Source organism: Montipora foliosa, chromosome 9, assembly GCF_036669935.1.
Source record: "Montipora foliosa isolate CH-2021 chromosome 9, ASM3666993v2, whole genome shotgun sequence".
Lineage (NCBI taxonomy): Eukaryota > Metazoa > Cnidaria > Anthozoa > Scleractinia > Acroporidae > Montipora > Montipora foliosa.
This window is the reverse complement of record NC_090877.1, coordinates 13,827,378-13,844,877: the sequence shown is the minus strand read 5'-3', so window position 1 is coordinate 13,844,877 and position 17,500 is coordinate 13,827,378. Positions and strand designations below refer to the sequence as shown.

At 39.3% G+C, this 17,500-nt stretch overlaps 1 protein-coding gene across 2 annotated transcripts in view; it reads left to right on the top strand.

The window, feature by feature from the left end:
- The window catches only part of LOC137969449 (transmembrane channel-like protein 7), a 30,532-nt gene that overhangs the window by 12,008 nt on the left and 1,024 nt on the right, over window positions 1-17,500 (top strand). The window contains exons 10-19 of one of the 2 annotated variants that reach the window (XM_068815687.1): window positions 135-237; window positions 3,992-4,089; window positions 5,639-5,746; window positions 6,716-6,791; window positions 7,785-7,915; window positions 9,596-9,625; window positions 10,054-10,191; window positions 11,858-11,936; window positions 12,764-12,912; window positions 14,519-17,500. The exon at window positions 14,519-17,500 is cut by the window's right edge and continues 1,024 nt beyond it. In XM_068815687.1, the coding sequence (XP_068671788.1) occupies window positions 135-237; window positions 3,992-4,089; window positions 5,639-5,746; window positions 6,716-6,791; window positions 7,785-7,915; window positions 9,596-9,625; window positions 10,054-10,191; window positions 11,858-11,936; window positions 12,764-12,901 (901 nt within the window). In that variant the 3' untranslated portion in view covers window positions 12,902-12,912; window positions 14,519-17,500. Of the gene's footprint in view, window positions 1-134; window positions 238-3,991; window positions 4,090-5,638; window positions 5,747-6,715; window positions 6,792-7,784; window positions 7,916-9,595; window positions 9,626-10,053; window positions 10,192-11,857; window positions 11,937-12,763 lie in introns of both variants that reach the window. The other variant, XM_068815686.1, reaches the window with a different exon arrangement.

The window sequence follows — 17,500 nt, the reverse complement described above, 5'->3', positions numbered from 1 at the left end:
AAACTTCTACATGTATTTAATAACACACACAAGACAGAACAGCTACTCTACACCAGACAACTATTGTCTTGCTTTCACTTTCTTTCTTTTACGTAATATTGATTGATTGTGTTCTTATAATTTTTTTCATGCAGGACTGTGCTGTTGAAGCTAGCCTCAATAGCTGTCTTGATGATAACACTTTATGTAGAAGTGGAAAGTAGATGTAGTAAGAACCCAGAGAACTGTTGCCAGCAGGTAAAATATTATTGTTTCATATTATTGCTCATTGACAGTGGTATTGTAGCAATGGCTGCAGAAGAGCCACACTAAAGTAGCGTTATTGAGCGGTGGTGGTGGTCGTCATTAGAGAGCTTAAGGGCCCACTGATGTGTTTTTTTGGGGTGCGTTGCTAAGGCTGTAATGGTTAAGTAATTTGAGAGAATTTGGCATTATTTTGGACAGTTTCCAACTTTTGCAAACCAATGGCCCTAAATACGACGTCATCATGCCACGCCCATGGTCACGTGACCAATAAAAGAAAACTCTAAATTTGTCTACGTGCTACTTAATTTGGGTATTTAATCAGTTGTTTGGTAATTTGTATTCGTTTTTGCACCCAGCCAAGCATGGTTTTCTTTTTATTTTGAAAAATGTTCTTTTTAAAGAGATAAACGATACTGAAATACCCATAACATTTTCAAAAAGGCTGATTTGAAAAAACCATTGCTTAGCTATATTCTGAATTTTAGGGTGAATCGTACTGTATGGAAAAAAAAATAGAATTATTCAATTTAAAGACCGCCGGAAATTTAGCGTTTTTCAAACCGGAAGTCAGTTCATTTGCTTATTGGCAGTTGATCTGAGATAGAGAGCGCGAGAAAAACCTTCGATGGAAACAAATGTTCGTGCGGTGATTTTTGCTTGTGAGTGGGTTTGTTTTCTGGTCAGCTCACGATATGATGACGTCAGTCACCGGAAGTCACATTTCACGTCCTTAGCAACGCGCGAAAAATCCGTCAGTGGGCCCTTAAGCACGCACGTTTTTGAGAGGAGGACGGCAACCGGAAGAGAAAATTTCGCGTGCCAGAACAGCGGTGTCTCCCAAATTTTTATACTAATCATCGCTAATGGAGAAAAGATACTTAGCAATGTAAATGTGGTTTTATGAAAACAGGTTAAAAGGGAAGAAAGGTCACTTCCGGTTGCCGTCCGTGTCTAAAACACGCGCGTGCTTTTTCTTTGCCGTCATCAACAAAACAACAACGTGAACACTTGAGGATAAATTTGAATTATTTCTCTCCCCTAAATTAAGTTCTCTGATGTTGTCTCTTCAACGTAGTCCTCACAGTGGTTAGTTTTAAAATAGCCCAGATATTGTCTACCTCAGCTATCATTATTGTTCTTTCCTCATGAGCATTGTTGCCTGCTGAAACGAAAAGCTCTTTCATTTCAGTAGTTGGCAGTTTGAATATTAGGAAGCGCTACGCAAAGACGACAAGGACTGCTACGAGAATTCCACAAAACACTAGCTCTAAAGGCCGGTTTAAGCCTGGTTTACACTGTGACATAAGCATAAGCATAAACATAAGCAAAAGCTGTGTAAACTGGGAGTGACAAACACAAGCATAAGAAAAAGGAATCGTTTCCATTTTCTTATGCTAATGCTTGTGTGACGTTTATAACTGTGTAAACCGGGGGCAACATAAACATAAGCATGAGACCGAGGTGTCAGATGTTTTTATGCCAACGGATATTCAAGTTAATAGTGCCTAAGATGGCGTCCGAAGGTACTGCTTTTTTTTTTTTTTACAAGAAACTTGCTGGGGCGGTTCGCAATTATCCCTGTCTTTGTGACAAATCGCCAGAAATAAACTTCTCAGTCCGCTGGTTCCAGTTCCCGAGTCTCCTCGTTCTTTCGTCTTTCGGAAAATATCCCTTAGAAAATACCCAACAGGACCTCTTCAGTCTGCTTTTTCGTTCTCTTTCTTGTCGCCGTCGTCTTCTTCAATAAAGCAGAAGGAGTAATAGTAGGAGGAGAATTTCTTCTTCGTCCGTCATTTCGGAAACGTTGCTCGTCCCATTCTCCAGCGAATTTTTTCCGAAGCAAACTGCGCTTGCGTATATCACTTCTCTTATCTTTATGCAACATGAGTGAACTTCGTTATGCTTATGCTTATGTTTATGCATATGTCGCAGTGTAAACCAGGCTTTACACGGTACGATTTCTTGGCCCGACGGCGTTGGAGCCCGGCGGGTGGGGGTGGGGGGGGGGGTACTTCCTATTAGTGGGCTAATGGAGATGTGCCGCTGGATGGGGTCGCATTTTCACAACTGAATTGACTATAATGGGGTTACATTTTCCTGACAGAGTTACTAGAATGGGGTCGCAAATTGTCGGAATTTTGGGGGTAAGAAAATTCTAGCTAGTGGGATTTAAAAATGGAAAGATTCGCGGTAAAAAAGGTAAAAGCTCTTACAGAAATAACTGCAGCGCTGTTGATTTAATACTTACTAGTCGCATTACATTCTGTTTTGAAATTACAATTAAAATACTTTATGTAAGGTTTATGCATAAACAGAAAGTGACTAAGTTGGGGTCGCTAAAATTGCATTTACCCTAAAGAAAAAAAAGTGACTAAGATGAGGTCAATAATTGGCCATTGACTATAAAGGGTTAGGGGTTTTGAGAGGCCAGCGGCGAAAATTGACCCAAGTACCCCCCCCCCCCCGGGGGGGACATCGGAGCGTAAATCTTGGGTGTATTTTGACAGTCGATTAACGACCGAATCGACAAATTTTTTGAAGTCGGGCCGACACTCCGAGAGAGACCGCCATGTCAATCAAAGTGCACACGAGTGGGTAATGCGCATAAATGCTTAAAAAGCTTTCAAAATGGCGGAGACTAAAAGGACAACGGCAAAAACTTTTGATGAAAAATTACAAGTTTTACCCAATTTACACGGTACGATTTATCCGCCCGACAAAACTGGCCGACAATCGTACCGTGTAAACGGGCCTTAATGAGCAAAAACAAAAGCTCTGAACGTCCGTTTTTCATTTTGGTATATTTCGTTGCCGTCCTCGTCCTGAAGTGAACTGACCAAATTTCAGGTTGTGTAGAGGACGTGAGAACGTGACGAAGCGTTTTAAATTTTCTCCTCATACACCCACACAGTTCATGCCAATTTTATCCCTGCAATGTTGATGCACGCTTTCCATTCCGAACCCCTTGTCGTCATTGTTAGTCTGTCAGTTAACCAACAACAACAACAACAAAAACCTTTATTCGTACTCTTATTACTAACTACTTAATAACCGAGAGCGAGTTCGTTACAGCAAAATCTCAAGCTGAGGCCTTGCCGTATTGACCGAGCGATAGCGAGCCGAACGGTCGAGGTTATGAAGTTGTTTATCATAGACCGAATGCATAAATGGCGGCCAAAAAAATATTCTTTTGTTTATGAGCTAATTAGACTCACTAGCCTCGTCCTCAAGCAACATTTCTTTTGTATTTTGTACATGCCTACGAGGCTAGTGAGTGTCTAATTAGCACATAAACAAAAGAATATTTTTTTGGCCGCGATTTATGCATTCGGTCTATATGGCCAACAGAACGGTTCTAAAAAAGGAAAAAGCTAATTTGCATAATCCATAATCGGCCCGTGGGCATTACGAGAGAATAATGTCTTCGGGCCTAGCTTCTCTTAGCCAATCAAAGCGCGCGTTACATCGGCCAGAAACAAGAGCCATATAATAAATAAATACTTACAAAAAAAGTAAGAAAAATTAATTAAAATCAGAAGCTCATGACCTTGGAGCGTTTAACTCTGGTTGAGAGCTGGGGTTTTTTAAGTTTTAAAATCTTCTTATTTGGATGTAACGTGGCTCGTGCATTTTCCCGCCCGTGCAGCTTCGATCTTATTTTGTTCATATTTGGGCATAAAATTGGTGCACTAAAATCCTAATCATCATTTAACGTGAACGCAAGTTTATTTTTGTCTTATTTCAGAACTGGGAGAACCAGATTGCCTCTCAAATGTACATGTTGATTTGGATCGATTTCTTCTTACAAGTTGTTGTAGCACTTGTGGTGACCACAGTCTGGAAGTGAGTTTCAATTATTTGCGCGTGCGCATAAGTGCTGCGGTAATTAGTGAAAAACTGAAAAAAAAAAAAAAAAAAAAAAACTGGCACGTGAAATGTCAGTCTAACGTTTGATAATGGCCGTGTTTTCACCAGCAGTTTTTAAGGTCGCTTAGCGAATTACAACCGGAAATCGCGTGAAAACAGTTGCTTTTCCAACTCGCTTAAAGTTAAGCGAGTCGGCAAACTTCGATGGAATTCTCATTAAATTTAAGCCACCAAACCAAGGTAGCTTAAGCGAGTTGGCAATTGCTTTCGGCCAATGAAGAGTCGCTTGCGGTTATTCAAATCGGAAATACAACAGGCGCGCTATTTTTATTACTTTTATTATTGTATTGGCACGTGCTCTCCTCATTTAATCTTACCCGTGAAAACACGTGTCATTTTTAAGACTAGGTTTACACCAGAGGAGATTTTCCGGATTCGTAAATGTTACCGGGTTTATCAGTTTTAGAGTATTCGGATTCGTAGGCGTTTACACGGAAAGGATATTCGGATTCCTGACCGTTTACACACAACTACAACTCCGGGAACATTCGTGATGGAATGGTTACCAAGCTCAGTGTTGCTTCGTCATTCGACGCAAACTCAAAAGATCGCAGGCGGAAGAATATCCGGAATCGAGAGAAAATCGTTTACACGACAAAACTCTTCGGATTCAAAAGCTTTCGGGTTCAAAGTTTCCTCTTTGAACTCCGGATTCAAAATCTTCGGAGACATGACCAAACCGTGGAGTTTTTACTTCGGATTTGTCCTCTTGTGTGTAAACAGCGAAACCAATCCGGTACTAAAACGTTCCGGATTTGTCACGAATCCGGAAGAATTTCCTCCAGTTTAAACCTAGTCTAAGTCGCTCAACGAATTCTGCTCACAAACCACTTTCAGGAATGTTGAAGCGAGACTACGGCTGTCGTGAAAACACGGCTTATGAGTGAGAATCCTTTAACTTAATTAACACTGTACATGAAAAAAGTACTCAGTTTTGATTGACTTAAAGTGCCCCTAACCCCAAAATGTTTTTTTCGCTAAAATGAATCTTTGCACCTGTTCGAAACGCATTGCGGCAATTTTTTCCTTTTTCTATCAAATTCTGCCATTCTATAGGCTTCGAAAGTTGCGAAAATCCAAGCATCTTTAGTTCACGACCGAGTCAGAAGGGGAATGGGTCTATTCCTGATGTGACGTCACAATCTACTTTGCATGCATGTTTACAAAGAGCTAATGCAATGTAAATCAGTTTGTGACGTCACATCAGGAATAGACCCACTCCCCTTCTGACTCGGTCGTGAACAAAAGATGCTTGGATTTTCGCAACTTTCGAAGCCTATAAAATGGCAGAATTTGTTAGAAAAAGGAAAAAATTGCCGCAATGCGTTTCGAGCAAGTGCAAAGATTCATTTTAGCGAAAAAAACATTTTGGGGTTAGGGGCACTTTAAAACAGTGTGTGTTTTATATCCATTTGCTCGTGCCTATCGTTTGCTAATCTTGTTTTTGGTTGCTTGCACTCAACAGGCTGTTGTACAAGCACACAGCTTGTTTCAAGAAATTACCTATTGGACTTCCAGAATTTGATATCCCAAAGCATGTTTTGACATTAGTTTATGGGGAATGCTTAATTTGGTGAGTTTGACACTTTTGTCTCGTCTTTTGTTTCCAAAAGAGAGTTATTTACAAATTACAATACGTTGCTCACAATAACTTACAGTTTGCAATATATTTCTTACATGCGATTAAAATTATCTTCACTCTACGAACAGTACTAAACCTTTATGAACGGTTGTTTTGCAATAATACAACATACATTCATTTCAGACCTGAGCTTGGCTTCTCATTGGCTGGCAATCTCGGCCTCTGATTGGATGAAAAAAAAACTTTTCTACTGAATGGCTCAAAGAATCAGTTGTAACTTTTGATTGGTGCAATCGAATTTTCGTTAAGCAATCAATGCAAATGAAAAAAAGTGTCTAGCCGATCGTTTCTTGTCACGTGTAAATGAGCGTCATTTATTCATTGGCACACAAGTGGTTTCTCCTGCAGCAAGCTCATATGCGTTTGTATTTTCTGGTTTTCGTATATGGTAGGACATGATAACGACACAAGTCATCAGCATTTTTCGTTCAACCTGGAAATTCGACCTCAAGGCGTTGAAAATCTTAAAACGAACCACGAAACCAAAAGTACTTGGAGTCTTAAATATGGAGTCTCGCCCGGGAAGATTTTTGGCCGTATATATAGTGTGCTAGTTGTTTGAAAACAACGATAACCAAAATGCTGATTCCGAATCACATAACTAAGTGCTATCACCAGTATTTCGTGATTATTCCTTTTTATAATTCACGCCCTACAACACGGGCAATATTATGATGCGACTATCGTAAAACTCGATTTGTACTTTGCGTGAACGTTCCAAAAGTTGTGATAGAAAACGACGGGGTCATACATTTTCATACTAATTTTTTTTTCCATGTTGTTGTTTTGCGAATTCTTTGTGATATCAATGTGCCCATCAGATGCCCAGTAAAAGAAAATTACCGGCATAAAAACATCGCACTTGGACTCTTATTGACAGTATTTTTTTTGCTCTCGTAGGATTGGAACATTTTTCAGTCCGCTTATGCCAGCCATGGCCGTGGTCAAGCTTTTTATCGTGTTCTATGTTGAAAAGGTATTTCGTTAGTTACATTTGTGAATCAGTTCTAAAACCAGGCAACGGTAAGGAAGCTTGGTGTGAAGTCTTCTGTGTTGGTTTGCTGGTTTGCCTTGAACTTGCACGAACAAGAGTAGTAGATTATTGGAATATAATATGTTGAAGCAGACGTGGAAGCGAGTTGCATGCAGTGCTCTCATCATAACTGTATATATTTGTGTGTTTTAAGCTAACGCTCCCCCGCAAACGAGGAAGCGTTGTTTTTGCCGAAATGTTTCCCCGTTTGCGTGAAATCTTTGGTTAAGCAAAGTTTACTTAAAAAGCAAAAATATTCCCTTTTGCTTCCTCATCGAATGTTTCCTCGTTTGCTCATTGAGTTGTTTGCGCAATAGTACGGATGGAAATCTGAATGCAAGCGCTATATTATAGGGCACTACTGGCAAAAAAAAAAAAAAAAAAAAAAAAAGAAAACGAAAAGCCATTTTCTTGCACATTCGTTCCATTTTCGGTTTAACTGGCGTAATGCAAACAAAAGGCTGTTCTTCGCTTGCGGGGGCATGACAGTATGATAATGTTCTTGAGTGGATCATGCAGGCTTAGCACTTTTTTCTAGCTTCCATTCTTTTTTTTGCAACTGCATGTTACTTGCTTACACTCATTCTAACCCAATGATAAAATATTCCCGCAAGCCCTATTAAATTGCAATGTTAATGTTTATCCCTGGCTAAGGATTGTACTACTACAGGATTGTTGCACCTTCCCAACATGACCCTAAACAGTCCAGTTGTGCGCGAACAAAAGCATGAAGTCGAGTTTTAGAGGGGGAAAAAAAAGTATTTATTTCGTAAAGAACAATGAAAAATGCAAATTATTGCTCTGAACTTCGACCGTGTTCCTGCAGGTTTCAAAACTAGCTTATTGACGTTTCATAACCAGTTCGTTGATTAACTTTGATGTATTGACCAGCACAATTCCTATAGCAACTTGTAACAATGCTTCTTTTGTGCTTAGGTTGCATTGATGTATAACAACGAACCATCTCAGAAGGTTTATCAGGGAACGCGTTCCAATTACCTGTTTACGGTGTTACTTTTGATTTCCTTTCTTATGTGTCTTGTTGCCGTTGGTTGGGGCATTACAAGGTAAGATCTTCTATGTGACTGCATTGATTTTTGGACTTTGCCTGAGCAGCATAAAGACACACAAGAGAACGAATGGCTGATAATTAGATGATTAGAGTGTAATGTGAAGTGATAACTTTCTACCCCATATGAACCATGTGAGCGTTAGCCCTACTAATGGAAATGGGCCCACACAAGGACAGAGAAAAACGTCTGACCTGGATGGGAATTGAACCCATGACCTTCGGGTTAGATCAACGCTGCTCTACCGACTGAGCTACAAGGTCAGACGGCCAACGTTTGCAAAACCGTAATCCTTCCTTGTACTCGTACATGTCCATTGCCGTGACTTTAACATCTTCAGTTCTCACGGCCTGCTCCCGTCAGCAGCCATATTGGATTGCTGAAACAAAAGAAAGTATTTGCATAAAAATAGATTTCGATTCCCGGAGGATTAGTTCCGGGCTATAGTTTTTAAGTAAAGTGATTTCAAATTGCTCAATCTTGCAAAGAAATGTAAGCAAATTAATTGGACCGCTACAGTCATCACCTTGCACTCAGTGTCAGGCTCCAAATGCAGTTTCACGTCATTTACAGATAAATACTGCAACTTCGAAAATCCAACTTTTTTTCTCCTTAAAAAATGTTTTCCCTATACCTATTACGAGTAAATAAAACCATGGAGGGTCACCGGGGTCGTTTCTTCGCAACACTATGATAAATGGGTGGCAAAGGGCAATTTCGACTCCAAAATGATCATTTTTCGTGAAAGGAAATTCCGCAACAACACCTTCTTAACCGAGAAGAGTTATCATGATTGTACTTAAAAGCTCTTGAACAGCAACGCGGCCTTTGTAGCCTCTCTTCAGATGGCCGGCGTGAAATTCCGCCATCTCCGAAGTCGCAATTAATTTTATGCGCAGTATGAGATGCGCTGTGCAAGACAAGGGAATCACCTTAAGGACGGTGGCTACTATTGTTACTGCGCATACGTTCTGCGCATCTCGAGATACTCGGATTTCCTATCGGCGGTGCTTATTAATACAGCGATATTTTGCGCGGTTCAAAACTATGTGGAGAAAGCGGAACTTAGCAAGTGCTGTTGGTATCCAAAAAGAAAATTGGGGGTAACCAGCATTTTTCAGAGATAATTAAGCTTCAATTTAGAAAAGGACGCCATGCATGGCTTTGATATTGTTGATTAATTATCTTCGAAAAATGCTCGGTTACCCCCAATTTTCTTTTTGGATTCCAATAACACTTGTTAAGATCTGCTTTTCCCGCATATTCAGTAAACCGCGCAAAAATACCATTAAATTAGTAGGCACCGTCCTTAATACATTTTTCCACGTCGTTCAAAGCAGCCTCACTTTCATATGAGCCAGGTTACTGAGCGGAAGACATAAAAATAGACCAATTTCGATATATTAAAATTCAGTCCTAAACAAAAGACATCATCTCGAGGCTCTGGGGAATAAATATAAGGATTTGTACCAGTTTATTCCCCACAGCCTCGAGATGATGCCTTTGTTTTGGACTGAATTTTAATATATCGAAATTGGTCTATTGGCACTACCATCTTTTAGCTTTTAACGTAAGAAGTAAATAATGATCGCTCCAGACCTGTTCTTACCACCTACGCAAGCAGTGCACAATTGTGCTTGCCTTTCTGTTTCATTGGCTTTTCGTTTTAAATTTCAGGGTGAGGCCTTCATGCCAAGGTCCGTTCAGGTAAGCTGGTTAGCATTGTACTAATTAATAAAGATATTTCTCGATAAATAAATAGGGGAACAGTGACCCCCAATGCTCTTTTTTCTTGGCTAAACATGATTAAGTTTTTAGCCTGTAACTCCATTATAATAAAGTGGCCTCCACGTCTTCTGTTTTCGGGCCTTGATAGCAGCCGTTTTCATGGGTAACTTGCGCCAGGGCAGGTGTATTTACCGGCTTGGCAAACAAGGCTCCATACATTTGTTTTTCCATTTCAAGTCACTTTAATAAGAGGAATAATGATCTAAATTGTTAAGAAATCTGATTTGAACGTCTACTGGAGAGAAAATCACCTGAAAACGCTCCCTTTGGTGAGTCTGTTATTTTTAGTCATCAAGCTTGGGTTACGTTTTTGTGCAACAAACTTACGTGGTGTATTTTTTCCGTAGTAATGTGGACTGTGTCGATTCAAAAAGAATTCTTGGGGTTTTAAGTGACGAGATTAATACTTGGCCAGCTTGGATTCAAGAGATAATAAACTATATAAGCACAGCAGCGTTTATTTTCCCTGTGCTGATGATTATCTGGTAAGAACTTAAAGTAAACCTAAACTCGTTTGCTTAGAGTAATCACTTTCTCCTCGACATGTCTACATCTTATCTTCAGTATGATTAATGTCAAAGTAGAGGAATGGGTCAAAGTTTACTTACTTCTTTGTCTTTCCATTTTGAAACAATCTTCTTAGATTTCTTTATATTCGTAGATTGATAAACAGCCCGTCAACGTTTCGGCCACGAAAAGCAATAGACCGATTCGGCTAACTCATTGTTGTACCCGATTCAAATCTCGACTTTCGGGGTGAAAGTGCCCCTGTGACCAAAAAATCAATTCTTAGTATTTTTCTTTGGATTTCAAAACTACGTTAACTAAACACTTAGCGACCAAAGTTTTAAGCCAGGATTTCAAACAGACACTCGTATATTCTAACTGGAATTTTCCTATTTAATTGTCCGCCATTACTAACTTTAAGATCTTGAGAGAACTGGATGGAGGAGAAAATGACGTCAAAGGCTCACCAGTTTAAGAATGCAATGCGTGTGTACGCCACAGAATTAATATGCAGCACAGGAGTTTTGGGCTTTCAGACTTTAAGACTCGCGTTTTGCATATTTCATATATTTGCATATATCACTTTCCGTGGATCCAACCCTCTGAGGTCCAATCGGTCAGGTTTGAACGTGAGTAATGGCGGAAATCCAAAAGTTATACTCAAATTAAACGGCCTTTGGATGAAAATCAAAGCTCTAAATTTTGCCAGTCAGATGCTAAGCAAACACAATTTCAAAATCTGAAGAAAAAAAGGAAGTGATTTTTTTTTTTATCACAGGGGCACTTTAAGAATCTTTGTGTATTTCATTTGCATGATAATGAAGCATTCACATTTAAATGATATGGAACTACTTGGAACAAAACATTTTATTCCCAAAGGGTTTGAATTGGGTACAACATCGTGAAACAAAGTTTGAATTAATTAGAAATTCTGAAAAAATGAACTTTTGAACTTGCTTTCTTGGTCAGAGACGCCAAAAATTCCACAAAGTTTCGTTACTCGAAATGTTTTCCTCTTGAAAATACAAAGAAAAAGTTTTGAGAAACTCTTGGCCCTTGCTTTCACCATAGTTAATAGAGGGGACTGGTTTTGAAGCTCGGCAAACATCAAAGGAGAGCAAACAAAGATGTCAAGATTTAGGTTGGAAAGTCCATGACCGAGCACGATCTTTTGTTTTGTTCTCAGACACGTCACTATGTATGAATTACGTAACCAACACGTTTCTATTGGTTAGTTCCTCAGTACAGAGTAAACAGCTATTGTGTTTTGTGCACGGTCAAGGCCAAAAAAGAGATCAAAAACCTACAAAAAAGAAATTCGTCGGGTTTCATAACCATTCCCCTCTATTATAACTATGCTTTCACGAAAGCCTTGTGAATTGGGTATTATCACCCGTTTCCTCTGTCTGTCAATTTCCTCTCCGACCCAACCCCCAAGAAAAAAAACCGTTTGATCGACGGTTACAGTGCATGCCATGGGTGACTCATTGAAGGGAATTATTCTTTTGACTTTTGAGCTTAAGAACCAGGAAACAAGGAATCATTTCAGTTAAATCAAAAGAATATCAAAATGGTGGCAATCAAATCATAGAATGAGCTATAGAAAGTATATTGTAGTCTAATTCGTTGTTTTTGATTTTCCAGTCTGATGCTCTACTACTTCAGATCCATGATGAAGTCTCATTTGCACATGATTGAAATGCTCAAGGATCAGTTGGTTCTGGTAAGCTACGATTAGCAAGATTGTAGGCCAGATTTTGACATCAAACACGAAATGTCCCTGACCAAAAAAATCAATACATGTACTTATTTTTCTTTGGATTCAAAACTATATTAACTACACACCAAGTGACCCAAGTTTGAGGCCTTGATTTCAAAAAGACACCTGTTTATTTTAACTGGAACTTTCCTATTTAATGGTTCGCCATTGTTAACTTTAAGATCCTGAGAGTGCTGGAGCGAGGAGAAAATGACGTCAAAGGCTCAACGAACGTTAAGCAAGTCGATCAGTTTTGATCGTGAGTAATGGCGGACCGTAAAATCCAAAACTTACACTCAAAGTAAACGGCCTTTGGATAAAAATCAAAGTTCAAAATTTTGCCTGGTGTAAACAAACACACATTAAAAATCTGAAGAAAAAAAGGAAGTGTTTTTTTTTTTAATCACAGGGGCACTTTAAGGCTAAGCCTTTGCTACCTATTTTTAACAATAAGGTATTTATCCTTACTTGACGAGTGGCATTTGGGGGACACTTTGTAACGTTTATTGTCTCTATTCCGAGACGCAAGAGATGTTGAAGTTGGGGAGAAGGGCAACGGGACACTTCGTGACGCTTATTAAAATCAGCTTGAGTCTTATTGGGAGCATTTCTGGACATGGCTAACCCAGCCCCAGCCCCCTTTCCCCTCCCCGTTCCTGTCCCCTTCCCCGTCCTCCCCCTCGTCCTTCCCCTTCCCCCCCCCCCCCCTTCAAATTCGTTTTTGTTCAGCAGCTGGATATGTAGACAGTGTTCCTAAAGTTACAGCAAGTTTCTCTCGTGTGATATTTCAGGAAGGAAGAGATAAGAGGTTTCTCATGGAAAAACTTGTGCATGATACAAAGAATCCAAGAGATGATGACGACGAGGAAGACTCATTTTCTGCTGCCACACATCACACTAGTCTTCAACTGCCCGCAAATGATTTCTAACCTCTAGTCAGGTGAATTCATACGTAGCATTCACGTGCTGTTCAAAGTATCCAAGTACGAATCTGCAAAGTGCCCAGGACCACAGATGTGTCACTTTCTAAACTGAATTCACACGTTCCCGAACTGCGTCTTGCGAAGAAATTTATGCGATTAAGGATAAACGCCTTTTTTACTTTCAATTTATATTTCTGTAACGTAGATTCACAAATCAATAGTGTAGAGATATGAGAGACGGCTTCAGTCAGGTTGAAATTTGCGTTTCACGAAAACATTTACCCCTTGACTCCCAGGAGTGATCGAAATCCAAATCTCTTCACAATTTCAATGAAATGTCAAACCGACTGTTATTAAGAATGGAATTAATTAGTATATGTAATCGCATAAGGATTAAGGATTAATTTCACGCGTATTTTCAAAGGTTTGCGACGAGGGCAATTTGGAAAACGTTGAAAGTAAAAGGGGAATTAATCCTTAATTGCACAAGGACACATTGCGATTACATGTTTATAGCATAAAGGGCAAAATCAAAGCCCCGTTCAGTGCCGCGACAAATGACAGTCAACACGCTCCCATTCGGTTAAAGTTCAATTCAATAAATCGTTGCTGTCAACAGAAACAGGGCTTAAAATGTATTTTACATGTGGACAAAAACGTAGTTTAAGGTGGTTCAAACCAGCTCAACACTTTTAAGAGACTTTGTTATGAGAAGGATTGACACTACAACACTTTATCACATAACAGCAATGTTACGGCACCATGTGAAACATCAATTTATGCTGAACAAGATGCAGTCACTTTTGTGAGGTAACAAGTTACCATGGCAATTTTTTATTGCACAAAAGGGATCAGCAGGCCAAGATGAAGCTCTCTGCAAAGTAAAAAAAAAAATTGTGGAACGGATTCAGAGCTACCTTAATTTTCAATTATTTAAGGTGGCTCTGAATCCGCTCCACAACCTTTTTTTAAACTTTGCAGAAAGTTTCAATCTGGCATGCTAATTACATTTCACAAATAAAAAATGGGGGTTACCCAGTTCGGTTTTGAGATATGAAAGCCAAAATGTGGGGTGTTTTTGCAAAGCTTTCCTGTTGCCACGGTAACTTTTAACGTCATAAATTGACCAAATCTTTTTCAGCAATAATTGGTGTTTGATAGGGTTCCATAACATTGCTGTTAAGGTGATTCCTTAGTAATAGAAGTTGTCGTAAGATTTTCTTAAAACTTTTTTGGATTGTTCCCTACATTATGGTGACTCGAAATGGGCAATTAAAAAAATAGGTCACCAAGCTCGAGTGATTTAACTGCGAGATTTAACTTGCTCAAGTTACTCATTGAATCATTGCGACTTAATCTTTTAAGGACAAGTTTGTTCCATCGGTTCACGCTACTTTTTGCCAGAACAGGAAGCACAGCTTTGACGTGATTCTTGAAATAACAAAACAGGTGTATTGTATTGTTTAAAAGGAATAATTTAATGCTTGTTTTATGGCACAGGCACGCGTCTTGAAAAGGCACTGTCTCTCGAGGAGACAATTTTGTGTGTACGAGTGATGGCTACGAATACTTTTTTCCATGAAACTTTTTTTTCCAACGTAAATTTTTAAATTTTTTTTACAGCACAAATTTAAGAGGAGGAGTAAGAGAATAGAATCATGCCAAAAAAGAGATAGGTCACCAACCTCGTTTACGAGAAAACAGAAAGCAAACCAAGCTCGACTCCTCGACAACACGTCTCCCCGATAGCGCGGTTTCATGGACTGAAATGAAACTTAAGCATAATCAAGGCTATCACTCTACTTTTTATTTTGCGAGAGTCTAAAATTTTACTTGTTTTGCTCTTTACTGCTGTGCTCTGAAAACGGCCATTCTTCTTTCTAGCGAGCTTCCCGCACGAAAGGTCGGCATTTTGAATTTGTTTGGCCACGTTCGATATATCAATATTCACACATGGCTACGAGTCTTTATGGGTAAATTTAAACATTGTTTTGTTTAGAAATATCCGTTGAGACTGGTGAGACAAAGAAGACAGAAGTGAGCGGTGAAATTTGACCATAAAGCCTCTTGGCCATGCCTGAATACGAACGTGGCCTACGCTGTGTCATGCGCAGAACAGGATGCACGGTGCAATACCAGGGAACCACCTTAAGTGATAAAGTGTTGTAGTGTCTATCCTTCTAATAAGAACGTTTCTTTCAAGTGTTGAAACTGGTTTGAGTCACCTTAATCTGGAAGAAGATTCTCTTGTAACTTCGCTTGCTCTAGATAAGGAACTCGCTAACCAATCAGGGATTGAATAATCATCCCTTATTGATTACCAAAAGTGCTCTCGTGATCTTAAGGGCAAATGCCCCCCGTCTCGGCCAATCAGCATTCAGTAAGTTTGCCCCGTATGTGATAATCAGCGTTAGAGGTGTGATATTGATATAACACCAAATTCTCGTGACTACCCAACAAAGAAATCAAATGGCACTAGTTAGGAGAGTGAAGGTTTTGATCTTGGGAATGCAAGTTTAAAGGAATTCGTTTTAAATTAGATCATTACTAGCCTGTAATCTACAGATGTCGAGAAACTTCTCAGAGGAGAAAGACAAGTCATAATAAGAGACGTTTTCCTTCTTTGTTGACCAGTAGCAGCCTGCCTGAATACTGGTCCAAAATACGAGGCGGCAAATTTGAGTGTTTCGACAATTCATTAAGAATTCGCGATTAATCAATATGCCATTTCTTTTTTGCATACGTGCTTTGGACGACGCGCATATTCAAGTAAAAAAGTAAACCAAAAAATCTGGTCGTGGGCACTTTAGAAATATACAGATCACATTTTTGCAAATAATTTTCCCCATTCGAATAGATTTTGGGACTTTCGTGAATTTTAGCACGCCTCATGGCCACGATTAAAGAGAAAATGGGGCAAAGGGAAGGGAATATTTTAAGATACCGAATGAATATTTTACCCTTTCCCCAATCCCCCGAATAATCCAAGAATTTTCGTTCATCAAAAAAAAAAAGGACACCAGATGCACTTATTAGTCCATAGAAACGTTACAGCATGTCGCACATTTTGGCATGCTTTGCGCAATTTCCCTCGTTGGTCAGAATCTTAAATAGGGTTAAAGGTCTTGAAGTTGTCTTCAGTCACAAAAGAAACTTCAAAGTCATTTTAAAAAAAAAAGACCCGAGGATACGATCGTGACGTGATCGTCGCGTGCCAGTGATCGAAACTTCATCAGATATAATGCAAATTTTCTCAGCCAGTACTCTTTTTCATTGACGACGTTCGTTTGATCAGTTGACGTACTTAACGTTCTTCATTGTAGTTACAATATTGTAGCAATGAGAAAGTCCATTAGGGGCATGCGCAGTACAGTGATGACCCATTGCAACTGTGCTTCGTATTCAAACATTCAGTGAATATGTATTCTTACTCGTATCATTACGTCATGTTATTACATGACCCTTGTCCTTTTTTAGAATTAAAGGACTCCCTCGAGTCTACTTCAGAATTTCCCCCATTAGCAAGGAATTGGTTTTATCACGGGTAAATGCTAGTGTTAGGATTCTTATTTTGAGCTATTTTCATGTGTGGTGCTTGAAAAGATAGTATTTTTGTATTTTCCCAGGGCGCAATTATTTTGTATCATAGTTTCAGAAATTTAAATTATTTCAGGTATTGGGACATTTTATTGAAACGTTGAGTGCAGTTTTTTTGTGAATAGCACAATTCATTATTTAAGTCACTCACAGTAGTGGTGATTACATTATTGACGGATTATCCAAATTGGTTCTTTTTATGTTTTAAAGAGCCCCTAAACTCATTTTTTTATTCCGGAAAAGTCAAATTTCAGCTCAGTAAAACATGTATTTTAAGTTAACTGGTTGCGAGCTCGCTTCCAAAAAAAGGCCGTCTTAGTTTCGCAAAGGTTACAAAATTGGCAGTCGCTTGTTTCATGGCCGAGCCGATGAGAGGCTTGGGTCTATTCTTGAGATGATGACGCAAGCTGTTTTGCATTCCAGTTTTGAGAGAATTTTTGCAATGCAAAGCGTGCTTCTCACCATCTCGGTCATGAGAAAAGTGGCTGCTAATTTTGTAAAGAGGGTTGTCTGTAAACTTTACGCAACTCCTGAGACCTTTTGGAAGCGAAATCGCAACCAGTTAACGTAAAAATATCTGTTTTAGAGCGAGTTTCAATGGAGTGTCGTAACAAATTAACAACAAACAAACAACACGCTGCCCGACTTATTAGTATTCAAATAGAGCGAGTTTCAATCGAGTGTCGTAAAACCAAAACTAAAGTAATTACTTTGGCCAATCCAAAAGGACGGAGACAATCCAGTAAACCAATCAAAACTAGAAGTAATTACACGTAGCCGACACAAAGCGCTGGAAAATGTGCACACGCGAGCCACGAGTCACTTCTGATTGGTTGAAAAAGAGGCACGAGAACTTTGAACCAATCACTGAGTGAAGTAATGCAAACCAAAGCAATTCGCTAATTACTTTCGACACTCAATTGAAAACCGCTCTATGGAGTTGAAATGTGACTCTTCCGGAATTAAAAAATGAGGTTAGGGGCACTTCAAGGTCTTTCCTCGGCCAGC